This window comes from Pagrus pagrus, assembly GCF_965226575.1.
Source record: "Pagrus pagrus genome assembly, chromosome: 20".
NCBI classification, from domain to species: domain Eukaryota; kingdom Metazoa; phylum Chordata; class Actinopteri; order Spariformes; family Sparidae; genus Pagrus; species Pagrus pagrus.
Window position 1 is genome coordinate 2,952,084 of NC_140207.1, and position 27,200 is coordinate 2,979,283.

Consider the following 27,200-nt stretch of genomic DNA (forward strand, 5'->3'; position numbering starts at 1 on the left):
ACACGTGTGTTAATTGTTCGTGTCTCTGATGTGCACATAACTCTGAGGACAAATTTTTTCACATAATTAACAGTTTCCCAGCATCACCTCAAAGTGTCGCCAAAGGAACAATAGCTGTAGAAACGTGCGTACGCCAGCCATGAAGCTGGCGTGGGGCACCGCACATTTCCACGGTCATTTCACTTTTGATACATCTGAACGTTGCCGTGGAAAATGACGTACGCCACGTTTTTGTGCGTACGCAACATTGATACATGAGGCCCCAGGCGTTTTGAGGAGAAATCCTCCTTCTGCAGGCAAGGAAAGAAACTGGTTGCACAGCGTCTTTTCTGTATCCGGAGCGTGTTTGGTAAACACGGGGCAGTTTTGGCTTGTCCAGCGAGATGAGAGACTGTGGCCTACGAGGGTAGGGTCCCTTTGTGTAACCGTTGTGTAGAGGGAAGCTGATGCTTCCAGCAACACGTTACACCTGGGACTGGCGATGAAATGGGTGCAGCTGTACTTATCTCCTCCAGTCGCGCCCACGGACAATGGGAGATGGGAGCTTTCAAACCTGGGGGGACTGTGACAAGCAGGCGCTGCCTGCTGGACATTAGGGTCAGTGCACTTTCCTTTGTTTACCAGGCTTTGTTAGTGCAAGGAGGCCGCATTTAAGCGCTAGGCTACACGCAGGCCGTTCTGATGTCACAACCATGTGGTCGTTCGCAACATGACTTTTTGTGTTTTTTGCTGGGCAGTGTATTTATTTAAAGACTTAGTCAGATACAAACACCAAAATCACAAGAAGCAAGCAAGTACATCCGCTTCATCAAATCAACTGAATGCCTTCTAGTAAGTTTTCAGGCTGAAGAAGTGCACAGTTCCTGCTGGGGGGGGCAGGATGGGGCAACCAAGAGAAGAGAAGCCAGAACAACCCACAACGGGCCGTAGGATCTTGGTTCTGCCCTCGAAGCCAAACCAACATTAGAACTAAACCTAACAGAAACAAATCCCCCCAAAAACTGGACTACTGCACCAATAAAACGAGACGATTGTAACGTGTAAAAACAACCACAGGAGCAGCAGACAAGCTGACAGAAAGCTCAACAAGTCCTGGAGCCATTAGTGCCAATGCCTCCATCTCAGTGGCTGAGTACCATTTCTAAAGGCTATCAAGTTTGTTTGAAAGATAAGAAATGGGATGCTCTCCCGTTACAGCCCTCCTGTAGAAGGCCAGTGCACATACAGCAGCACCTTCACTGCTTCATATATTCTTATTTTGGTCCTTTTAAATGAAGTGAAAATAATGTGCAGATTGTTGTTGTGTTTTGTTTTGACTCACACTTTTCTCCCTTTTTTTAGTGGATGTTGGTCTGCAGGAGGTGTTAGATGAACATAAGATCAGTCTGAGGAGGAGATGTGAACGTGTGACTGAAGGAACTGAGACAGGAAGTGATGAAACAGGAAGTGGAACCCTCCTCAACAGGATCTACACTGAGCTCTACATCACAGAGGGACAGAGTGAAGAGGTTAATACCCAACATGAGGTGAGACAGCTAGAGACAGCTTCCAAGATGGAGACCCTCCATGACACTCCAATCAAGTGCAGCGACATCTTTAAAGCCTCACCTGACCAACAGAGACGCATCAGAGTGGTTCTGACCAACGGCGTCGCTGGAGTTGGAAAAACCTTCTCGGTGCAGAAGTTCACTCTGGACTGGGCCGAGGGCTCCGAAAACCAAGATGTCAGTCTGCTGGTTCTGCTCTCGTTCAGGGAGCTGAACCTGGTCAGAGATGAGCAGTACAGTCTTCTCAGGCTGCTCCATGTTTTCCATCCAACATTACAGAAGGTGACAGCAGAGAAGCTCGCTGTCTGTAAACTTCTGTTCATCTTTGACGGCCTGGATGAAAGCAGACTTTCACTGGATTTCAAGAACCACGAGGTCGTGTCTGATGTCACACAGAAGTCATCAGTCAGCGTGCTGCTGACAAACCTCATCGAGGGGAAGCTGCTTCCCTCGGCTCTCGTCTGGATAACTTCCCGACCTGCAGCGGCCAATCAGATCCCTCCTTCATGTGTCGACAGGGTAACAGAAGTACGAGGCTTCACTGACGCCCAGAAGGAGGAGTACTTCAGGAGGAGGTTCAGTGATGAAGATCTGTCCAGCAGGATCATCTCACACATCAAGACCTCCAGGAGCCTCCACATCATGTGTCTGATCCCAGTCTTCTGCTGGATCACTGCTACAGTTCTGGACCACATGTTGACTACAGACCAGAGAGGAGAGCTGCCCAAGACCCTGACTGACATGTACTCACACTTCCTGCTGGTCCAGACAAAGAGGAAGAAGCAGAAGTACGATGAGGGACGTGAGACGAGTCCACAGGAGCTGACGGAGGCTGACAGGGAAGTTCTTCTGAAGCTGGGGAGGCTGGCGTTTGAACATCTGGAGACAGGAAACATCATGTTCTACCAAGTAGACCTGGAGCGGTGTGGTCTTAATGTCACAGAGGCCTCGGTGTACTCAGGAGTTTGTACAGAGATCTTCAGAAGAGAGAGTGTGATCTTCCAGAAAACAGTCTACTGCTTTGTTCATCTGAGCGTTCAGGAGTTTCTGGCTGCAGTCTACATGTTCCACTGTCACACCAACAGGAACACAGAGGTCCTGGAGGCTTTCCTAAAAGAGTTCACACTCAGGGACTCAAAACCAAAATCTGGTTTTGAGAAGATTTCTGAGTTGTTTGGCCGTAAGGCCCGTTACCCATCCCTGGATTACTTCCTGAGGAGAGTCATGACGAAATCCCTTGAAAGTAAAAATGGCCACCTGGACCTGTTTGTCCGCTTCCTTCATGGCCTCTCTCTGAAGTCCAACCAGAGACTCTTAGGAGGTCTGCTGGGTCAGAGAGGCAACAGTCCAGAAATCACCCAGAGAGCCATCGACAACCTGAAGGAGATGAACAGAGATGATGTCTCTCCTGACAGAAGCATTAACATCTTCCACTGTCTGATGGAGATGAACGACCACTCAGTTCATCAGGAGATCCAAGAGTTCCTGAAGTCAGAGAACAGATCAGAGAAGGAACTCTCTGTGATCCACTGCTCAGCCCTGGCCTACATGCTGCAGATGTCAGAGGAGGTTCTGGATGAGTTTTACCCGAAGAAGTACAACACATCAGAGGAGGGACGACGGAGACTGATTCCAGCTGTGAGGAACTGCAGGAAGGCTGTGTGAGTCCAGATAAGATTATCATTGTGTGTTTATTACATTATAAAACAATGTTGAGCTGACGTCATCAGTATTAAAGATCCACACGTTACACACATGCACAGTCTAAAAGTTCAGCTCTATAAAAGTCAAACAAGTAAAACTTGCTTTCTGAAATATTAGTACTGTTTGTGTTTTGCACTTTAAATATCTAAAAGAAAAAAAGTATCTTCTCTCATCTTCTAACTCTCTTCAAGTGATGGAAGATGGAAACATGTTGTTACAGTCATTTTATCACAACAGTCTTATTGTTACAGTGGAGAGAGTTTCTGCACTTTGTTTCTATAATGTGTCTGTTTATTGTTCTTATTATATACAGACACACAGACATGTAATATCTGTGATCTGCTGGATCTGTGAGGGTTGAGGTTTTTAGTTGGACCCAAACTGCAGAGACTTGAGATAGAGATGAATTCAAAGGTGATTTATTGAGGTGAACAAGTCGGTGCTGGGAGCGAGGAGGACAGGCAGGATGGAGCGATGGAGAGAGTCCAGGCAGATGGGTGAAGCTGCGAGCTGAGCTGAGAGACGCTGAGGATCTGCACACGTGGAGAGGGAAAAACACAGGAACGAGATGGCGTCTAGCCACAGAAAAAACACTGGAGCACAAAACACGTAGTCAACAAAACACTAGATGACACTGAGATAATGTACTGAGGTTTAGCAAGAGCACAGGTATAATCACCCAACGTGAGGGAACAATCTGCCACAGGAGTGGTGAAGAGACCAGGGTATTATAGCCGGAAGGATGAAGGACTGATCCGTCCATTCTCAGTGTTTAACATGTCTATTATTATCGCTTGATTTGAGAGGATGTCAATCGAGGACATGTTCCCTCTTGGAAAGCAAAAAAATCTCCCTCTCCATTCTCATTGAATAAAAGCAGCAACTTTACATTGTTTACTTCCTTATAATCAGTTTCTTTTCTCACGTGTTTCTATATTATAAATGAGTTTGACTCATCAACACTGAGGACGCTCTCTCTGTCTCTCTCTCTGGTAGTATTTGAATGGACTGGTCTGTAAACTGGTAAACTCCAGAGCTATCACACATTCAGCTCCTGGGACAACATCAGGGTTCATCCTGCCAGTGAAGGAGAACTCAGCAGGTCCAGTTCAGTGGAGAGATGTTATCATCACCAGACTACAAGAAGAAATGATGTCGTTAAACAGCTGAACTCCACTTGAGTAAAACTATTCACTATGAAGTTATAATAAAACAATCTGTGATGAAAAGCAGAGTGATATTAAAAGATGCATAGACTACATACAAGCACATGACTGAGGTCAATACATACAAGTGCTGTTACAACCTCCAGTGATTGTAGCACTCAGTGACATCATGTTCAAATAAAGTTTAACAGACACAGATCACATCAGCTTGTTTGGGAGACACTTTGGTCTAAAGCTGCCATTGAGGGATCATTAGTTTGCTCAAGGACACTTTGACATGTGGACAGGAGGAGCTCAGGTTTCAAACCACAAACCTTGTGATCAATGACTGACCAGCTCAGGCTGAACAACTGACCAGCTGAGCTGCAGCCAAATGTGTTCATGTCTGTTTTTTAGATAAAGTGTCAGATTTTATTTGACCTTCAGTTTTATTTTCTCTGTCATCACAGACTTTCTGGTTGTGAACTCTCAGAGACTGACTGTGAAGTCGTGGCCTCAGCTCTGAAGTCCAACTCCTCCCATCTGAGAGAGCTGAACCTGAGTAACAACAACAAGCTGCACGATTCAGGAGTGAAGCTTCTGTGTGAAGGACTGAAGAGTCCAAACTGTAGACTGGAGATCTTGAGGTCAGTTCATGTATTTTGCTCTTGTGCAGTGTTTATCTACCTAATTTAAATCCACAACAGAACTTTTAAATATCCTTTACTCTTCTTGTTTTCTGTGTTTGTCTGAACACAACTCACAACAGCTCTTTTTTTAGTCTGTCAGCAGAATTCAGTCTGGACTCTAATTGGATTCATGTGGTTCTGGATACTGTAGTGTTGGGACAGGTGTTAAAGAGGGTGCAGAGTTCAGCAGCATGTTGATAACATGTGTTGACATGAATGTGGTGACATTTAGATGATGTCTGTAGAAGGCTGACATTACAACATGATGATCCACAACAACACAAGAACAAAGTCACTCAGTCATTTTAGGATACAGCTGATTGATGAGGACACAGTGATGTTGAACTGCACATTAAACAACTGAACATTGATGGAATATAAACAGATCTTTATTACATCATTTATTCTTTATTCAGATTGAGGAGCTGCAGTTTGTCAGAGATCAGCTGTGCTTCTGTGGCCTCAGCTCTGAAGTCCAACCCCTCCCATCTGAGAGGGATCAGAGATTTATGAAGCTACATGATGCTTATACTGACTGAATAGTTTAAACTGGAGATGATTTGATCTTCTGACTCCACTTTTCCTAAAAAATATAAAATAAATGAAAAACACAGTAGATGTCTTTTGTTTACTCATATTTATTGACATATTTGCATCTTTGGAAACTTTGTGATGTTGAATTGAATCTAAAACCAGTTTTTGTGAGTTTTTATTTGTTTGGCTTCACAACATGAGTTTGTATAGATGGAGCCACTGGTGCAGCTGCAGAGTTTAAGAGGTGAAGTCACCACGTCTTTACTGAAGTAGCAGCACGTTGTCATTAAAGGTCCCATATTATACTGTTTTTCATCACTTCCACACAGCTGTCAGAGGTCCAACAGCACTGTATTAGAAATGTATTGCCCCCAAACCCATCAGTGGTCCTGAATATCAGCTGTCTGAAAGTGGCTCTACTGAGCTCTGCTGAGAGCAGCTGGTTCTGATTCTGCAGCTGTTATGCTAATGAGCTCCGTCCTAACACGCGCCCCTCTCAGGGAGAGGATGCGTTCAGGCTAGCGGTAGCATGTGCTAATGTTTACGGTGGATGTGTCGCTATGGCTCGCCGAGATGCTGTCGTTCAACCGCACGTTTGTTTGTTACCAGTTTCCATCCTGTTCGTCACAATCCTAAGCAAATGTTTATTATAGCAACAAAGAGACATGCGCAGTAGTAACCACAGTTATGCATTAGGCCCACTAACTCTCAAGTCCGATGCCACTCTGCCACTCTCATAAACGGAGGACTAACCTGTACACAAACAGGAAAGCTGGTGGCAAAAGGAAATAAAGAGGCAAACACTAAACCTTGAGTCAACGATCTTTTTGTTTTGTACCGCAACACAGGGTTCACGTCATAACGTCTGTGTTTCGACCATTAAAACCTCCATATAGACCAGTTCTGTTTGTTTATTATGTGAAGCCCCCAAACAAGATCGAATATTTCTGATTGTGATTAATAAATAAAAATTGTCTACATTTGTCATATGAAGTTGGCTACTGTGTGTGTGTGTGTGTGACCTGATAGTTTAGCTGTTAGCAGGACTCCCCGACACAACCACCCGGCTCCCATCCCCCACTGACCTGCAACAGGTAACAGCTGAAAGCAGCTAGCGAAAGCTGTGTTTGTCTCCAACAGTCTCCAAACTCTTGGACACTGTCCGCACAGTCTCTGTCTCCAGTCTGCACATGTTTCCAGACTTTTCACTGTGACAACCGAGCTCCCTCGTGATATTATCGACATTAAACTGGCTTCAAACATCGTTGCATAGCGGACCGAGGCGGAGCTCACTAGTTAGCCAGCTTTGTACTGACCCTCGTTACTGAAGCAGTCCGATGTGAAGCGGTTAGCACACACAAACAGACTCACATCGACGACCGGCAGAAATTTGACTCGCTCATCTGGAAACTGCAGGCAAGACACCGTCAGACATCTGTATCTCACTCAAAAAAGCACGGATGGTCTTTTTTCAAAGTTTGTACGCGTGTGGCAGCAGCATAGACCCAAAATAACACCCCAAATCCCAGAAAAAGTGAGTTTGTCATAATATGGGACCTTTAATATTAATGAGAGCTCTTTGTCACCTTTTGTATTTTAGAGGTTTGAACCTGCGTCCTGTTGGGTTCAGATGTTTGGAGTTTCCATTTTCTCATTTTCTTTTTGAACAGATTATTAATCACTGAATGATTTCAAGCAGGAACATTGTCTTCTAAACTTACATCATTTATTCTTTATTCAGATTGAGGGACTGCAGTTTGTCAGAGATCAGCTGTGCTTCTCTGGCCTCAGCTCTGAAGTCCAACCCCTCCCATCTGAGAGAGCTGCAGCTGGACAACAACAACCTGCAGGATTCAGGAGTGAAGCTTCTGTGTGAAGGACTGAAGAGTCCAAACTGTCGACTGGAGATCTTGAGGTCAGTTCATGTATTTTGCTCTTGTGCAGTGTTTATCTACCTGATTTAAATCCACAACAGAACTTTTAAATATCCTTTACTCTTCTTGTTTTCTGTGTTTGTCTGAACACAACTCACAACGGCTCTTTTTTTAGTCTGTCAGCAGAATTCAGTCTGGACTCTAATTGGATTCATGTGGTTCTGGATACTGTAGTGTTGGGACAGGTGTTAAAGAGGGTGCAGAGTTCAGCAGCATGTTGATAACATGTGTTGACATGAATGTGGTGACATTTAGATGATGTCTGTAGAAGGCTGACATTACAACATGATGATCCACAACAACACAAGAACAAAGTCACTCAGTCGTTTTAGGATACAGCTGATTGATGAGGACGCAGTGATGTTGAACTGCACATTAAACAACTGAACATTGATGGAATATAAACAGATCTTTATTACATCATTTATTCTTTATTCAGATTGAGGAGCTGCAGTTTGTCAGAGATCAGCTGTGCTTCTGTGGCCTCAGCTCTGAAGTCCAACCCCTCCCATCTGAGAGGGATCAGAGATTTATGAAGCTACATGATGCTTATACTGACTGAATAGTTTAAACTGGAGATGATTTGATCTTCTGACTCCACTTTTCCTAAAAAATATAAAATAAATGAAAAACACAGTAGATGTCTTTTGTTTACTCATATTTATTGACATATTTGCATCTTTGGAAACTTTGTGATGTTGAATTGAATCTAAAACCAGTTTTTGTGAGTTTTTATTTGTTTGGCTTCACAACATGAGTTTGTATAGATGGAGCCACTGGTGCAGCTGCAGAGTTTAAGAGGTGAAGTCACCACGTCTTTACTGAAGTAGCAGCACGTTGTCATTAAAGGTCCCATATTATACTGTTTTTCATCACTTCCACACAGCTGTCAGAGGTCCAACAGCACTGTATTAGAAATGTATTGCCCCCAAACCCATCAGTGGTCCTGAATATCAGCTGTCTGAAAGTGGCTCTACTGAGCTCTGCTGAGAGCAGCTGGTTCTGATTCTGCAGCTGTTATGCTAATGAGCTCCGTCCTAACACGCGCCCCTCTCAGGGAGAGGATGCGTTCAGGCTAGCGGTAGCATGTGCTAATGTTTACGGTGGATGTGTCGCTATGGCTCGCCGAGATGCTGTCGTTCAACCGCACGTTTGTTTGTTACCAGTTTCCATCCTGTTCGTCACAATCCTAAGCAAATGTTTATTATAGCAGCAAAGAGACATGCGCAGTAGTAACCACAGTTATGCATTAGGCCCACTAACTCTCAAGTCCGATGCCACTCTGCCACTCTCATAAACGGAGGACTAACCTGTACACAAACAGGAAAGCTGGTGGCAAAAGGAAATAAAGAGGCAAACACTAAACCTTGAGTCAACGATCTTTTTGTTTTGTGTACCGCAACACAGGGTTCACGTCATAACGTCTGTGTTTCGACCATTAAAACCTCCATATAGACCAGTTCTGTTTGTTTATTATGTGAAGCCCCCAAACAAGATCGAATATTTCTGATTGTGATTAATAAATAAAAATTGTCTACATTTGTCATATGAAGTTGGCTACTGTGTGTGTGTGTGTGTGACCTGATAGTTTAGCTGTTAGCAGGACTCCCCGACACAACCACCCGGCTCCCATCCCCCACTGACCTGCAACAGGTAACAGCTGGAAACAGCTAGCGAAAGCTGTGTTTGTCTCCAACAGTCTCCAAACTCTTGGACACTGTCCGCATAGTCTCTGTCTCCAGTCTGCACATGTTTCCAGACTTTTCACTGTGACAACCGAGCTCCCTCGTGATATTATCGACATTAAACTCGCTTCAAACATCGTTGCATAGCGGACCGAGGCGGAGCTCACTAGTTAGCCAGCTTTGTACTGACCCTCGTTACTGAAGCAGTCCGATGTGAAGCGGTTAGCACACACAAACAGACTCACATCGACGACCGGCAGAAATTTGACTCGCTCATCTGGAAACTGCAGGCAAGACACCGTCAGACATCTGTATCTCACTCAAAAAAGCACGGATGGTCTTTTTTCAAAGTTTGTACGCGTGTGGCAGCAGCATAGACCCAAAATAACACCCCAAATCCCAGAAAAAGTGAGTTTGTCATAATATGGGACCTTTAATATTAATGAGAGCTCTTTGTCACCTTTTGTATTTTAGAGGTTTGAACCTGCGTCCTGTTGGGTTCAGATGTTTGGAGTTTCCATTTTCTCATTTTCTTTTTGAACAGATTATTAATCACTGAATGATTTCAAGCAGGAACATTGTCTTCTGAACTTACATCATTTATTCTTTATTCAGATTGTGGCGCTGCAGTTTGTCAGAGATCAGCTGTGCTTCTCTGGCCTCAGCTCTGAAGTCCAACCCCTCCCATCTGAGAGAGCTGGACCTGGACAACAACAACCTGCAGGATTCAGGAGTGAAGCTTCTGTGTGAAGGACTGAAGAGTCCAAACTGTCGACTGGAGATCTTGAGGTCAGTTCATGTATTTTGCTCTTGTGCAGTGTTTATCTACCTGATTTAAATCCACAACAGAACTTTTCAATATCCTTTACTCTTCTTGTTTTCTGTGTTTGTCTGAACACAACTCACAACAGCTCTTTTTTTAGTCTGTCAGCAGAATTCAGTCTGGACTCTAATTGGATTCATGTGGTTCTGGATACTGTAGTGTTGGGACAGGTGTTAAAGAGGGTGCAGAGTTCAGCAGCATGTTGATAGCATGTGTTGACATGAATGTGGTGACATTTAGATGATGTCTGTAGAAGGCTGACATTACAACATGATGATCCACAACAACACAAGAACAAAGTCACTCAGTCGTTTTAGGATACAGCTGATTGATGAGGACGCAGTGATGTTGAACTGCACATTAAACAACTGAACATTTATGGAATATAAACAGATCTTTATTACATCATTTATTCTTTATTCAGATTGAGGAGCTGCAGTTTGTCAGAGATCAGCTGTGCTTCTGTGGCCTCAGCTCTGAAGTCCAACCCCTCCCATCTGAGAGGGATCAGAGATTTATGAAGCTACATGATGCTTATACTGACTGAATAGTTTAAACTGGAGATGATTTGATCTTCTGACTCCACTTTTCCTAAATTAAAATGAATAAAAACACAGTAGATGTCTTTTGTTTACTCTTCCCCAGAATTCATCCTGACATATTTGCATCTTTGGAAACTTTGTGATGTTGAGTTGAATGTGAAGTTTTCATTACACTGATCCACACTGACTATCTCAATGATAAAGTCTATTTTCTTTTACAGTGGTTTAATCCACTGACTGTGGCAGAGCAGTGTTGAGCTGCACATTTAAAACCTTCATATAAAGAGAAAAATCTACACTGGATAATTCACTGTGATCCTCTTCAACTCTTGATTGTCATCTTATATTCCACATCATGTTTTTTTAAGAAAGTGATAATAAAATACATAAACATAATTAATAAATAAGTTATCTCTGTTTCAACAAACAGACAACAACAAATATTCAGTATTTTCTTTTTCCACCAGTTTTATGAAACTATATGATGCTCACACTAGTTCAAACTGAAGATACTTTGATTGAATCTAAAACCAGTTTTTGTGAGTTTTTATTTGTTTGGCTTCACAACATGAGTTTGTATAGATGGAGCCACTGGTGCAGCTGCAGAGTTTAAGAGGTGAAGTCACCACGTCTTTACTGAAGTAGCAGCACGTTGTCATTAATATTAATGAGAGCTCTTTGTCACCTTTTGTATTTTAGAGGTTTTAACCTGCGTCCTGTTGGGTTCAGATGTTTGGAGTTTCCATTTTCTCATTTTCTTTTTGAACAGATTATTAATCACTGAATGATTTCAAGCAGGAACATTGTCTTCTCAACTTACATCATTTATTCTTTATTCAGATTGAGGTGGTGCAGTTTGTCAGAGATCAGCTGTGCTTCTCTGGCCTCAGCGCTGAAGTCCAACCCCTCCCATCTGAGAGAGCTGAACCTGTACAACAACAACCTGAAGGATTCAGACGTGAAGCTGCTGTGTGATCTGAAGGAGAGTCCAGACTGCAGACTGGAGACTCTGAGGTCAGTAGAGGGTTGGAGTCAGTTCATGCTGGTTTCAGCAGTATTGTACTAAACACAGTATCAAAGTAAAGATCCAGTATTTCCTGCTTTCCTCAGTGAAGCTGTGAGAGGAGAACGGTGACAGGCTTCATGATTGGACAGAGAGAGAGAGCAGTCAGCCAATCAGATCAGAAGCTTGTTGTGATGGTGTGTTTGAGTCGATGTGAAGACGACTGTTGTTGTTGTGTTCATGTCTACAGGAAATAAAGCTGGATCACAGCTGACAGCATCACAGGATGTATAGAGACAGTGTCCTCATTCATCAAACTGTCAGAGCATCAAATCTGATCTCAAAGTGTTTGTTCTCTCATTTCAACACTGAACAACTGATCAGTTCATCTTTGTCACAGCTCTCAGATCAGTCTGACTGAAGCCTGCAAATCACTGGCTCTTATTTCAGAGAACCATCATTACATTAAGTAACCATGTGGTCTGTATACGGACCAGAACCTCTGCTGAAGTCCACAAACCACAGCTGATGTTGAACATAATAAATGGAGATGCTGGTTTCTAACAGCTTTGAACCCAAACAGCCGTCCATCATTAAAGAGAGCAGTGAATATCTGTGTTCCTGCAGTCATGATGCGTTCAGGGACTGTCAGCAGTTTATTTCCACTGTGTCCTTCAGTGAAACCTGCAGAGTAAACACACTTGATGTCCAAAGTGTCTGCAGGTCTGTGAGCTTCACTCCAACACGTTAACATGAGAGCTGAAAGGAAGCTGGCTACGCTACACAGCCGCTCCACTTGTGGTCTGAACAGGACTGAAGTCCTGCTGGTCTTTATATCACTGACTGACAGCTGATGGAGGGAGTCTCTGCAAACACTCATTTATCACTTTACTGTCTCTCTGCTTCTCTCATCAGCTGGAGTTATTGGTGATCTCTGTCACTGTGATGAGGAAGGTGGAGGTGTTGAGAGGATCAGCTGTGTCCTGATGATCCAGAGAGGTTGAAGCAGCACCATCAGCTGGTGGGTGGAGAGGCTCTGACTGGGCCGTGTTACTGGGAGGTGGAGTGGAGAGGAGAGCTTCATCCAGCAGTGACTGACGGACCAGTCGCAACAAGTGGAGATGACTGTCAGTGCTGCAGTGTGAACTGCTCTGAGATCAGCTCCACTGTCACACACAATGTCCAGTCCAGCATCGTCCCTGTGTTCCTGTGGATGTGACAGAGTATCATCAGTGTATCTGGACTGCTCTGCTGCTGCTCTGTCCTTCTACACAGTCTCTGCAGACACACTGACACTCCTCCACTCCTTCTGCTCCACACTCAGACACCTCCTCCACCTGGAACCTGGACGTGAGTCTGCATCACGTCCTGTCTTTCTGTTCCTCATTCAGTCAGTCTGTGTTTATACACTTACTGGTTGTTGAATGATGGAGAACGCCTGTTCATTTTCATATTATGCTGTAAAATGGAGGTTGATGTCAGAATGCAGAAGTCTGCAGTATCATATTCATCAGTGCGAGATTATTTCTGCACACGTTCTTTATTCTGTATGTTCAGATTTTTATTTCATATGAATCTCTTTATATTATTATGAAATTTAAAGTCAAATGTTTATTCTTCTGTAATGAGCAAAAAATGTATTAAACAATATTTTGATGGCTCCACTTGTGTTGATCAATGTAATCAATTAAGAAACAGCTCAGCAGTTCTGGTATTTAATGGATCACAGAGGTTCAGAGGGGGCTGCTAACAACTAACAGACCTCTGATATTTGACAAGGAGCCCCAACTAGATTCTGCTTTTTCATATGGAGTCACGAGCCAAAGAGGTTGGAAACGACCGGTTGAGTTTTTAACAATCCAGTGTTTTTTTATAAGATCGGCAGCTGTTGTGGAAAATCTACCTCCAGCTGCTGGCTGAATGGAAAGAGTACAATAATCCTGGATGAAAAACATTGGAGCAGAGATCATGTTGTGCAGGTAAAATAACTTGTAGGCTAACAGCCGTCAGCTAAAGGTCCTGCAGTAAAACCTCAAATACTTCCAGCGTAGTGCAGTAAATGTATGAGGCAGAGTGACATTTAAATATTCAGAAGAAGTACAAGTGCCTCAAAACTGCACTTAAGTACAGTCCTCGAGTACTCAGTTACTTTCCAGCCCTGACTACTTCTGCTACTTGCTCCTTGTAGCAATCATTGTGTAACTACTGTAAATAGCAGGACTACTATTACTACTGCAGCTACGAGCACCATCAGTGGATATTAAGGGGGGACAGGGGAGTCCAGTCCACCCTTCCTGGGAAAATCATGAGCTGTTTCCCTAAATATACCTGGCCCATGTAAACAAGTGAATTCTCCACAATATCCCAGACTCCCTTACAAAATCGTGTGATTTTAGGAGTTGTTGCATCATGAGGAGAAACTGAACAGACTTCATGAAACAGCAATGGCAAATTTTAACTCGTTGGTCCCTTCCTGTAAATTCAGCATTAAGTGTGCTACATTAAGATTTTTCCTTCCTCGTGAAAAGTGTCTGTTTGTGTGTAAAAGCTGTGTGGTTTCATGTTTAAAGTGCATCCTGTCTGCTTCTGTGTCTGAGGTGCGTCTTGCCTCCCGTCAGCTGTTTGAACTCACCGTTTCTACTGATTTCAACTTTTACACCAAATTTATTAATGTATTGACGGCAAACGTGTCAAATTACACAAATCCAGTGAACATGAACTAGTAGGCTGCTTCTTTGGGGGACAAATAATGTGTAGAAAGTCACCAGACTCCCTTACAAAACGCTCAGTTTGAAGACTGACTATAAACTTCATGAAACACTGTCTACAACACACACTTATCTGTTTGGGCTCACTGGTTCATTCGACAAATGTTTTACATGAATATATTTCTTTATTTGTGTAAAAACTGTTGTATGTTTGTTCCAGTGATGCAGGTGTATACTCTCTCTCTCTCTCTCTCTCTCGCTCACTAAACACACCTGCTGTGCTGTGATCCTTTGTGGCTCCGCCCTCATGTTTGTTAGGGTTAGGGGTACTTTTAGACCCCCACAAAGCTCAGACTAGAACCTGGACCCTGGTCAAATCTGTCCATGCTTTTCGGCGGCATGGTAGTCTAGTCTATATTACTTTCTCAGTACATCTCATGAGGATAATACTTGTAGATACAGGTCGTAGCCTCTCCATCCAAATAGGTCCACGACCTGTTCGAGGCTCGCTCGCTTTCAAGGGCACAGGTGGCTCGATTCTGCTGCGCCCCCCGGTGGCTTGGTGGTGAAATGCAGTCATTGTCACTGACATTCACGACAATATGGCGCTCAGTTCATTTGGACGACATGTTTCTTTCAGACTGTTTACATCATTAACATAAATAGTATTGATCACATTGAAAATGCATTATTACAGACTAAGAATAAGGTTGTTGGTAATGTATCTGGGACCTCCACAGATTGTGTTTATGGAGCTCAGCCTCCATCGGCTCCCACGTGACTCGACCCCTGACTTTACAGAGTATTAATGATTAATTAAACATTATCTCAGTGATATAATCCAGACTTCATTCGTCTTCATTGTCTGTCCTTGTCAACGTGGGACTAAATTCTCCTTATTATAAAATGTGCATAATGAACCTCATCTACAAGCAGCAGAATTGCTTTATTGCTCAAGTTAAGTTTTCTTTGTCTCTCTTCACTTCGTCCAACATTTAGACATCACTAACATATTATTAACTTCACGGTACTTGCTTATTAAAATAAGAAGAGTGTCACGCAGACCAAATGCTCAGAATAACATCAATAAGTAAATGTAAAGATATTTATGGACGATGTAGGTAAATCTCAGAGTAGACATGTAAATAATAACGTGGCTGCTTCAGAGTCTCTGTACAGATTACTCCCACATCTGTTTGTCATCACGTGATAAATATGTCACACACAAACTCAGGAAATAACTTTTCTACCTTCACGTTTGCTTTTCAGAGCTTTCTTGAGTGTAAATTATGTCTGTATTCTCAATAAACCACACTCAAGTAAAAAAAAGGGTTTATCAACCTTTAAACTTTAATTTTTCTAAAAAGAAAAGATTGTTTCCCCTTTTTCATTTGCAGAAATCTTCTTCAAAAGGTTTTGCAGGATGAGAACTTACTGGTGCAAGTTATAGGACGGTATAAAGTTATTGTGTGCATGAAGTAAGAAGCAAAGTAAAGTAAAAATGTGACGTAATAATCTCTTTTCTCCTTTTATTTGACTCCTTTCATTTAAAATAAACGCTGACTCTGACACGTACATGCGAGCAGGGTGTCAGCTGTTTGTCTGTGAATGTTGGACACTTTAACTTGGACTCAAAGTGAAATGAGACGATTGAGGAAAGTGTTGATGAGCTCAGGTGTGACAGGTTTCAGGGTCAGTTTGGAGACAGACTGATGAACTCCTGACGGTCTGCAGCTCCCTCTGCTGGCAGAAAGTGTGAACAGAGAGTCTCTATATTCTGTCTCTTTCATGTCCCCATCACAAACATGTTGTTACTGTGTACATTGTGTCCAGCTTTAGTTGTTTCCTTCCAGTCTGTGATATAGATTTCTTTTTGTCGGTTGATAATTTGGTTTGGTCTGATTGGCTTGGTGTCGTGGTCCCGAGGCTGTCCGGGCCGTGTTGGGTTGTCTGGACCGAGCCTCTGGACCAGCTGGCTGAGGGGACTCTTCTCTGGCTGCAGCTCCCGGCAGGTTAGGGCTTTGTGATGGTGCGTCTGGGGGTCACTAGTTTTTAGGTGACTGTAAAATGTAATTGCTCTGTTTTGTATTGTCAGTATGAGGGGGTATTGGCCGAGTTCTGCTCTACACGCATTGTTTGGTGTCTTCTCTGGACCTGCATGATGTTCTTACAGAACTCTGTGTGGAAGGATTCTAGTATTGTTTTGTCCCGTTTGTCAAATTCATGATTTAATGTTGGTCCCCAGATTTCACTGCCACAGAGAATTATGGGTTCTGATACAGATGGAAAATGTTCAGCCAGATTTTAATTGAACGTCAAGTTTAATGTTTCTTCTGACTGCACAGAAAGCTCTCCTTGCTTTGTCTCTCAGATCTCTCACAGCCAAGTTGAAGCTTCCTGTGGAGCTCATGTTGAGGCCAAGGTATGTGTCGTTTCTTGTATGTTGTAATTTAGTGGCGTCCAAATAGACAGTGTGTGTTTTCCTGACTTCTGGACTGCTTCTGGACGATCATAGCTTTGGTTTTCTTTGGGTTAGCTGTCAGGGCCCAGGTCTGACAGGATGCATGCAGGAGGTTGAGGTGCTGCTGTAGACCTTCTTTTGTTGGTGACAGCAACACCGAGTCATCTGCGGACAGGAGACCCTTCATTTCTGTGTCCTTCAGGTCGAGGCCAGGTGCCGTGGATTGATCTAGCTGACGTGCAGATTCATTGATGTATAAACTGAAGAGGATTGGACTAAGATTGCCTCCCTGCCTCACCCCACCACCTTGGGAAAAGAAGGCTGTTTGTTTGTCTCCTATTTTAACTGCACATTTACTATTTGTGTACATAGATTTAATGACATCATGTGTTTTCCCCCCGATGCCGCTGTTGAGCCGTCTGTAGAAAAGGCCCTCGTGCCATATGGAGTCAAAGGCCTTTGTGAAATCAACAAAACATGCGCAGGCCTTTCCTCTCTTCTCGTCTGACTCCTGCTCGATCAGGGTGTGGAGGGTGTAGATGAGGTCTGTTGGGCCAAAATTTGGTAAGAATCCAATTTGGCATTTATTCAAAACATTTCGGTCGTTGACGAAACTGATGAGTCTTTTATTCATAATGTTGCAAAAGGTTTTTCCAGGTTACTATTTACACGGACGCCACGGTAATTATTAGGGTCATGTTTATCTCCACTGTTATAAAGTGGTGTTATTAAACCTTTATTCCACATGTCAGGAAAAGTGCCAGCTGCTAGAATTATATTAAAGAGTTTGAGTACAGCCGATTTGAATTCACGCTCAGAGTATTTGATCATTTCATTTGAGATGCTGTCGACTCCACAGGCCTTTTTAGCTCTCAGGGATCGGATGCTTTCCGTCAGTTCTCGCTCTGTTATTGAAGCATCTCGAGGGTTTTGTCGTCTTTAATTACTAATTCTCAGGTTTTCCACCTGGCGTGTGTTTTGTTTTGGTCGCTGTTCTTTGTAATGTCGCTGTATAATTCAGTAAAGTCATTCATCCAAACACTGCCATCTTGTGTTGCCAGTTGATCTTGTTGTGTTCTGTTCAGAGTCAGAACGGGTCTGACTCTAAAGGTTCTTCTGTTTCAGAGAGCCGGGTTCTGGTGTGTTGGTCTTTCTTTGCTCTCAGTGTGTGTTTGTGTTGTTTTAAGGTGTCGTAGTGATGAAGGCGTATATTTTGGTTATTTGGGTCTCTGGGTTTTTCGTTTGATAACCTTCTTAAAGTGTTGCTTATATTTCTGCGATCATTGTCAAACCATTTGTTATTGTGTGTTTGTTTTGGTTTTTGATTTGAGGTCTTCAAGTTTGATAACGTTGCCAGTTCATCAAAAGTTGCGTTGATTGTGTCCACAGCAGTGTTTGCACCGTCATTACTGTGGGGAAATGCTCCAGAAAGAAATAAATGGACTGAATATTGGATGTTGGCATTTTCAAAGCCTTTCGGTAGCTCTCCATGCTGTCTGGTTTCCATCTGTGTGAGTGTGTGGTGTTGTACAGTTCACTGGGTTTAGAGGCCTCACAGTGAGCGTGTGCCCTCTTCAGATGGACCGTGATCTCGCTGTGGTCCGAGAGGGGTGTGAGTGGGTCGACTGTGAAAGCTCTGAGAGACGTCGGGTCCAGATCTGTTCTGGCGTAGTCCACCGTACTGCTGCCAGGAGCTGAACTCAATGTGTAACGGCCCGGAGAGTCTCCTCGTAACCTCCCGTTGACTATATACAGAGCCAGTGCGGCAGAGCTGTGACAGCTGGGCACCACTTGTGTTGGTGACTTTATCTAAATGGTGTCTTGGGGGGAGTTCGGGGAGAGGAGAGCAGGTTTCTCCAGGCAGGCCTCAGTGCTGATCTCCCTGGATGTTTATAGTGTCGGCTTCCTCTCCAGTCCGAGCGCTCAGGTCCCCGAGACGAGCACGTTTCCAAAGTTTAACTTGGTTTATTTGATATTTACGATATTATCTGTCTCTCTCTCTCAGTCTGAATCTGTCTCTCTCTCAGTCTGAATCTGTCTCTCTCTCTCAGTCTGAATCTGTCTCTCTCTCAGTCTGAATCAATTTCAATTCAATTCATTTTGCTTTATTGGCATGACTGTTACAAGAACTATGTTGCCAAAGCATCAAGAGTCAATGAAAACAAAACAAATACAACTCACAGAATCAAATATATACAAATATAATACAATAAAAAATAAAAATAAAAATAAATAAAAAATATATATATTTATACTGTATACCTTGTGTGTGTGTGTGTGTTGATGAAGTGCTGTCTCTCTCTTATACACAGACTGGGTGTCATTAGACAGTTGCAAGTTCTTATATATAATTTAAAAAAAAATATATATATATATATATACAGTTCATATTAAATGATGATAATAATAATAATAATAATAATAATAATATATAAAATAAAGAAATGAAAAACAACAACAACAACAACAATATTATACCATAGCAGTAATGGTTGTGGTTAGCATTTGTGTGTTTCTCTAGTTTCATGGCAGAGTGTTACGTATTGTGCAGCTAATTTTACAAATGGTGGATCTTCTCCCAGACAGACTTTTAACAGCTCATCACATGTTTTTCCCTGATATGTTGGATCTGCTGCAGTGATCTGCTGGAGGAAAACCTCTCTCTGTTTGGTACAGGGGGCAGGAGAGGAGGAAATGGGCCTCAGTTTCTATTTCTCCTGAAGAGCAGTGTTTACAGATTCTTAATTCTCTGGGCTTCCACTGTTTCTTATGCCGACCTGTTTCAACCTGCAGCTGATGGTCTGAGTCTGTACATTGTTAGTGTTTGTCTTTGTTTGGGGTTTTGTATGCTGACCAGATATTGTGCTGGAGAATACTCTCTGTCCAGTGAGCGATAGCACTCCAATTTATTGATGGATTTGATTAGATTTTTCCAATTGTCAATGTAAGTCTTTTTATTCTCTTTGTCTATAGATATCAGATGAGTTTTGGAGAGAGTTTGGAGGTCTTGGGTTTTGAGGTGGCAGGTTTCTCTGGTGTTTCTCAGAGGGTCTGTCTCTGGACAGAGGCTGTTACTGAGGAAGGCTCTGTGGTGATAGGAACCAGGATCAGCTTGTGCTAAGTGAACCTGGAACTTAATTGACCTTTTGATCATGTGTAGAGAGAGAGGGAAGTGTCCCAGCTCTGCTCTACATGCATGGTTTGGACAGTTTCTGTGGACCTTGAGGATTTCCTTGCAGAATTGAAGGTTAAGTTTCTCAGTGGGTGTTGTGTCCCATGAGGTGCCTCTGGGTCATCAGAGGGCCCCACACTTCACTTCCATACATCAGGATGGGTTTTATTACACTGTTAAATAGTTTTAGCCAAATTGTAACTGGAGGATTGAATTTATATAGTGAGCTTTTGATGCTATAGTCGCCCTGCGTGCCTTTTCTGTGAGGGAGTTTATTGCTTTGTCAAAGCTGCCTGATGAACTGATGGTGATGCCCAGGTAATTATATTCCACTGTATGCTGAAGTGTGGTCCCTCTGACCTGAAGACATGTTTGGACTCCTGTAACGGGCCTTTTTCTGGAATACCATGACTTTGGTTTTGTCAAGGTTGATATCTAACGCCCAGTTTTGACAGAACGTCTCCAGCAGAGAGAGGTTCTGCTGCAGGCCCTGTTCTGTTGGGGACAGTAGAACCAGGTCATCTGCATACATGAGGAATTTGATGTCTTTGCCTTGTAGATGTAATCCTGGGCTTGAGGACTGTTCAAGAAGAGTGGCCAGTGTATTGATGTAAATGTTGATCAGAGTGGAGACAGGCTGCAGCCTGATGCTCCTTTTCCTTGTTTGAAGAACTCTGTTCTTGTGTTTCCAGTTTTAACAGCACTGGTTGTCAGAATATTTGGATTTGATTAAATCATACATTTTACCCCCAATTCCATATTGGAGAAGTTGTAAAAATAACCCGTTGTGCCAAATTGTGTCAAAAGCCTTTTTTAGATCTACAAAACATGCAAATATCTTTCCTTTGTGTTTTCTGTGAACATGCTGTTGGATGAGTGTATGCAGAGTGTATATGTGGTCAGATGTTTGATGTTTGGGTAAAAAGCCAATTTGGCTTCTAGACAGAATATTATGTTCAGTGAGATAAGAGATTAATCTGGAGTTGAGGATGCTACAGAAGAGTTTACTCAGGTTGCTGTTAAAACAGATGCCCCTGTAATTGCTGGGGTTATACCTGCCTCCATTTTTAAATACAGGAGAAATGAGACCTTTATTCCAAACACTGGGGTGATATCCAGAGGCCAACACCATGTTGAAGTGTTTTTGCACGGCAAGTTGGAGTTTTAAGTTACTGTGTTTCAGCATCTCTGAGTTAATGCTGTCTATACCGCAAGCTTTTCCATTTTTAAGGGTTTTGATTTTGTGCTGTATTTCTTTAATGGTGATGGGGTAATCAAGGGCACATTGGTTGTCCCTCACTGTCCTTTCTAGTTCTTTCAGTTTGTCTATTGTTAAAATTTGGTTATGATTCAGACCCTGACACTCTGGATTTCTATAGAGGTCATCAAAGTAATCTTTCCAGATTTTGCCATTTTGAATTGGGTTGGTCTCTGTACGTGGGTTTCTGTTGATGTTTTTCCATAATTTCCAAAAGGTGTTGTCATTTATGGCTTTTTCAATTTTGTTGAGTTCTCTCTCCATATGATGCATTTTTTTCACACAGAGGAGTTTTTTGTATTCTTTCAGGGCTTGGACATATTCAAGCCGTCCTAACGGGTCATTTGGGTTCCTGTGTTTCCTGTTTGACAGTTTTCTCAGGTTCTGTCTGGATACAGCACATACTTTATCGAACCAGCGCTCTTTTTGTTTCATGCTGGATTTTTTAGTTTGTGAGATTTTTAATTTAGATTCTTTTGCCAAATGAGTAAATATTGTGATGTGTGGCCAGAATCTGTCTCTCTCAGTCTGAATCTGTCTCTCTCTCAGTCTGAATCTGTCTCTCTCAGTCTGAATCTGTCTCTCTCTCAGTCTGAATCTCTCTCTCTCAGTCTGAATCTGTCTCTCTCTCAGTCTGAATCTGTCTCTCTCTCTCACACACACACACACACACACACACACACACACACACACACACACACACACACACACACACACACAGAAAACAGATACTGATTTCCTGTAACTGGAGAGGGGAGGAGCAATGTGACAGGGAGGCAACTCTCAAAGTGAAACTAAACTGAGCTCAGACTCCATTTTGAGTCGACAGCAGATGGAGCAGGAAACTGAACGCTGTGTCAGGGTGAGTGTTAATCCAACATTTGTATTATTTTACTGTCAAAGTCTCCAAGTCTTTGTCTCCCTGAGGACTGTAGAGGACAGACATGTTGGAGTAAAGCCAACAGTTTGATGAAGTCGATCAGAGACAGATTGTGTCTCACTTCCTGTTCTCTCAGAGTTGTGTGTGACTTTCAAACAACCTTCTTTTAGTTTTGAGCTCACCGTCAGTGTAACTGTTTTACCTCTCAGACTGACTGAAGTCCAGAAGATGGCCTCCTGGAGACGTGGTGTGGAGGAAGAGGAGGACAGAGCAGAGTCTCCAGTACCCAGCTGTCTGTCTCTGAGGAGTGACCGGTCCAAAAACAAACCTCCAGAGTTCAGTAATGGACCTGGACCCTCAGACACACAGTAAGAGACCTGCCACTAATTTATATGACTTATTTTCAGCTGCTTCATCCAGTGTTGATTTTGTGTTTATATCTTAAAATTCCTACTGAAATGTGAATTTTGTGACACAAACAGAAATGAGTCACAATCTTCCTCTGAGTATCTGACAGCTGTCAGTCACCTAAAAGCTGTAATCTAAACTAAGAGAAGTGATACAAACTTTTAAACCTCCTAATTATCAACAGCAGCAGCAGTTTGTGTATTTAGAGCTTCCTAAATGACTTTGTCTTCAGAGAGTTTATCAAAGATTCATGTGATATAAATAAAAACATGTTGTTGCAGAGTTCAGTTCAACAGACAGAGAGCAGAGTCTCCAGTACCCAGCTGTCTGTCTATGAGGAGTGACTGGTCCAAAGATCCTCCTTTATTCTTCAGTAATGGACCTGGACCCTCAGACACACAGTAAGAGACTGTAAACTGACTTAATTAAACATGATACATGAGGATGAAATTTAAAAAAAATGGCAAGAGATTCATAATAATAATGCAGAACTATTAGTGCAGATCATGTTTCAAACTGAAATGGATCTGATTTTATTTCTGCAGAAAACAAAATGAGAATTTACACTTTAAGAAAGTTTTCTTAGTTGTGCCCTTGTATCAACACTCAACAAATCATTGTAGTCACTAAGAAATGTGTTGACAGGAAGAGGAGTCATGTTTCTGTGGAGGAGCAGCTCTGCAGCTGTGCTTTGTGTCAGGACGTCCTGAAGGATCCAGTCTCTACCAGCTGTGGACACTGGTTCTGCAGGCAGTGCATCACTTCATACTGGGACCAGTCTGCTTCATCAGGGGACTCCTCCTGTCCCCAGTGTGGAGAAAGATCCAGAACAAGACCAGCCGGTCAGACCAGCAGGTTACAATGTAAGACTCTACATCTCTACCAATTAAACATGTCAGCTGTTACATGTTATCATAGACTGCCTGGCCAAAAAGAAGTCACACACTCTAATATTTTGTTGGACCACCTTTAGCTTTGATAGATAGATAGATAGATAGATATATACTTTATTAATCCCGGTAGGGAAATTCAGATGTCTCTCGCTCATCCAGACAGTTAGAACAGTTAAGACGCAGACCAGTACATACAAAACCGGACAATAAAATAAAATAAATAAATAAACACAGATGAGGCAGTACAGTACACTACTACTACAAAGCCAGCCTAGTGTGCAATGTAAGAGCACGAACAGACTATGGCATGCTTTCGCCATGGCATCATTTTAATGAGCTTATGCAATGTCACAACATCTATTTCTGTCCAGAGTTGCATTCATTTATTGCCAAGATCTTGTATTGATGATAGGAGAGTCGGGCCGCTGCTTAAAGTCTTCTCCAGCACATCCCAAAGATTCTCAGGGGGGTTAAGGTCTGTACTCTGAGGTTAAAATGATGTCTCAAACTCCCTAAACCGGTCTTTCATAGTTTGAGCCCGTGAATCTCGGAATATGCTTGTGCCGTTGGGGAAGAAAAATTACATTGATGGAAAAACCAGGTCATTCAGTATATTCAGGTTGTCAGCTGACCTCATTTTTTGGGCACATGACATTGCTGAACCTAGACCTCATCTCATCTCATTGGCTGTGTCCAAATTCAGGGGCTGCAGCCTTCAAGGACGCGGCCTTTGCGGCCCACGAAGGCGGGTCCTTTGGAGAGACCTTTAAGGCCTCGTCCACCGTTGTTAAATGGGACGGTCTAGCCTTCGGAGCATTTCCTGGTTGCGCCACCAGGTGTACCCGCCCCTTACCCTTACGTCACGTCTGTGAATGAAGAGATGCAATAAAGTCTGTTTTGGTTCAAATCTATCAAACGTGTACATTTTTTATTTATTTGTGTACAAAAATTAATGACAAAATGTGACAAATCTAAATTGAGTTATCAACATTACAAAATAAGCATTCACCCATTGGTGAATAACAACTATATTTACCATAGCATTACCAGCGTCACATATTTTAACTGAAAGTTAACATCTGGAGGTTTTATAGTCCCTTGAAGTTTAATATATCTAGCGTTGGATGTTCAAATGACTAAAAACCGAGTATAAACCCATTACTTAAATTTGAATGTCATGTCTGCGCCACTTGACGTCGCCATTTTCTCTTGCGTCCTCTTCTGTTTTCGGGACTGAGCAGTGGTGAGGCCGTGAAGGATAGTAGCGGTGCGTCCTCCAAAAAGAGGGAAGGGCAGGCTGCATTTGAAGGAGCCTTTGAATTTGGACAGCCTTCGTGCAGCGTTGTGACGTAATTGGCCTTCAAATGCACCCTTCGTGGTCTGCAGCCCCTGAATTTGGACACAGCCATAATCATCCGCTACTCCGTGGTTGCAGGGATGCTGCCATTTTGGGGTTCAGTATCTTGCTCAAGGATACTTTGACATGTAGCTCAGTTCTGCCCAGGGGAGCTGGGATTCGAGACAGCAGGATGATGGATAAGCTGTCATCGCTGCTGGTGAAGGAGTCCCACCCCCTACAGGTCACTATCACAGCACTGGTCAGCTCCTTCAGCGACAGACTGATAAACCCTAAATGTGTGAAGGAGCGGTATCGCAGGTCCTTCCTTCCTGCTGCTGTTAGACTATGCCACCAGCACTGCTCCCAGTAGACCTCACATGTGCACTGTGCCATATCCCATGTACATTTTGTTTTGCACTAACTGGACAATTTTTAAATACCCATATTTATTATTATTTGTACCACACTGTTTATAATTACACTGTTCATATTGTAAATATTATGTATATACGAGTAATTCTATTTCTTATCTTCTTATTATATTGATTTCTTTTCATTACTTTTTTTTAAAATTGTAATTACTGTCTGCTGTGGCAAAGAAATTTCCCCATTGTGGGACAATGAAAGGAATTCTGATTCTGATTATTTAGAACTTGCTTGAAATCTGGATGAGTACAGAAACCATTATTGGTTGGATTGTGTCAGCTAAGAGAACGCATAGTCGTAAACCATTCGGGCAGGATTCGAGGATTAGAACAACAAAGAAGAGGCCCAGAGTACTTTTACTCTGGAGAGTGTACTTGTTAATTCTATCAGAAGAGACACAGAACATCAGAGTCGTTACCTAATTTGCAATTGCAGGGACAATTATCAATTATAACACATCTTTGTCACAAAACAGTTTTCTGTTCCACTTGATGTCAGAGAGTGGATTTCTCCATGCTGACCTTGATTAACCTGGGAGAAAGGAGTGTATCAGTCTTGAGGGGGGAAGAGGACAAATGGTGTTGCAAAGTTGTAAATTAAAGAAAGATGGTCTCCTGGGAATCATCTATGCAACGGTTTTATTGTAAAGACAAATGCCACGCCAAGTATCTGCCCAGACACCAATTAAGCCTCACTTATATCGTGTGTCTTCCTTAATCCAGCTCGCTTCCTCGGTGTGGATTAAAGGTGGTTGCAGCGTCCTGCGTTGGCTGTTAAAACAGCGGTGTCGACGTGGGCATTAAGAAAACGAGCAGAGCAGGGGCCTCATGTACTAAGACTTGCGTGGATTTCCTACTGAAACATGGCGGACGCTAGAATCCAGAAACTGTCGTACGCACAAAAGAAATCAGATGTATCAAAGTGTGCGTACGCATCGATCCAAGCACTTTTCCTTTGTACATCCCAATCAACGTGGAATTGAGCGCACATGTAGAAGTGCTAAACTCCTCCCTGTCCACGCCCTCATTTAAATATGCAAATTAATTTAAACAGGGCCTGCACCGGGGATTCCCGTCTCTGCACCATCAGATTTACACCGTGAGTAAAGGGAAGAAGCGCAACTTCACCGAGTCTGAGCTCGAAACGCTATTAAATAAAGTCGAGACGCGAAGATCTGTATTATTTGGTAGCCTCTCGCCAGGGATAAACACCAAAAAAACGTTGTGGGGTCGGAGCAGCGCACACTCACTGAAATTAAAAATAAAAAATGGTCGGAGGTGGAGGTGAAGCGTAGGATTTCTGCCTAATAACATGTGAAATAGATTTAGTTTCCTTTTTTCATGCACCACTTGATTGAATCACTATTACTTTTTTCAAAGGAAATAATATATATAAGTGCTACCGTTAGTGGGAAATAAACAGAAGGACAAAACAACTTCATTACAAGGATTGACGAGACTGATCACATTTATTTTAATGACTGCAGAAGTGCGCCGTGGCTACTGCAGTGTGACATTTCCAACTTTACGCACGCGTTTAATGACACAAATACTGAACACAACGAGACAATAAAGGGCTAGTTAGATAGCTCTGCCGCTCTATTTTCACCAGGGAAAAACAAATGCACATATTTGTATGCACAAATGCCCCAAATGGGCATTGTGCTGGTTTACATACAGGGCGCAATTAAACAGATTTATTCACCGAGAAGCCACCCATCGCGCACCGTGCCAGCCTCCAGCCTGTTACCAACCATGCTATTGGTAAGAATGAACGAGTCATGCGTTGAACCAGGCCACCTTGCCACGATGTTGGTGAGCTGAATTTGCGCATCACATATTATTTGAACATTAATTGAATAAAAATGTTTCCTGTTGACGAAAACAAATTCACCCTGTGATGGCGCTTTTATAGCAACATGTGTGACTCATGAGCCAGTTGTCGTCATTCGCCAACAGATCTTCCCGTTCTCTAAACACCCTCTCACGTCTGATATTACCATTTGCGATGTCTTCTAACAAGGCCAAGGCTGCCATTGTTCATGCCATT

At 42.8% G+C, this 27,200-nt stretch overlaps 1 protein-coding gene across 6 annotated transcripts in view; it reads left to right on the forward strand.

Annotated features, from left to right (window-relative positions):
* LOC311249883 (NACHT, LRR and PYD domains-containing protein 3-like) overlaps positions 1 to 27,200 on the forward strand; it is a 140,720-nt gene that overhangs the window by 14,028 nt on the left and 99,492 nt on the right. For 3 of the 6 annotated variants that reach the window (XM_084341246.1, XM_084341247.1, XM_084341249.1), the window contains exons 8-11: positions 1,342 to 3,208; positions 4,867 to 5,043; positions 7,361 to 7,534; positions 9,854 to 10,027. In XM_084341246.1, coding sequence (XP_084197372.1) covers positions 1,342 to 3,208; positions 4,867 to 5,043; positions 7,361 to 7,534; positions 9,854 to 10,027 — 2,392 coding nt within the window. Of the gene's footprint in view, positions 1 to 1,341; positions 3,209 to 4,866; positions 5,044 to 7,360; positions 7,535 to 9,853; positions 10,028 to 22,294; positions 22,454 to 22,774; positions 22,895 to 23,138; positions 23,357 to 27,200 lie in introns of all 6 variants that reach the window. The other 3 variants (XM_084341248.1, XM_084341250.1, XM_084341251.1) reach the window with 2 other exon arrangements.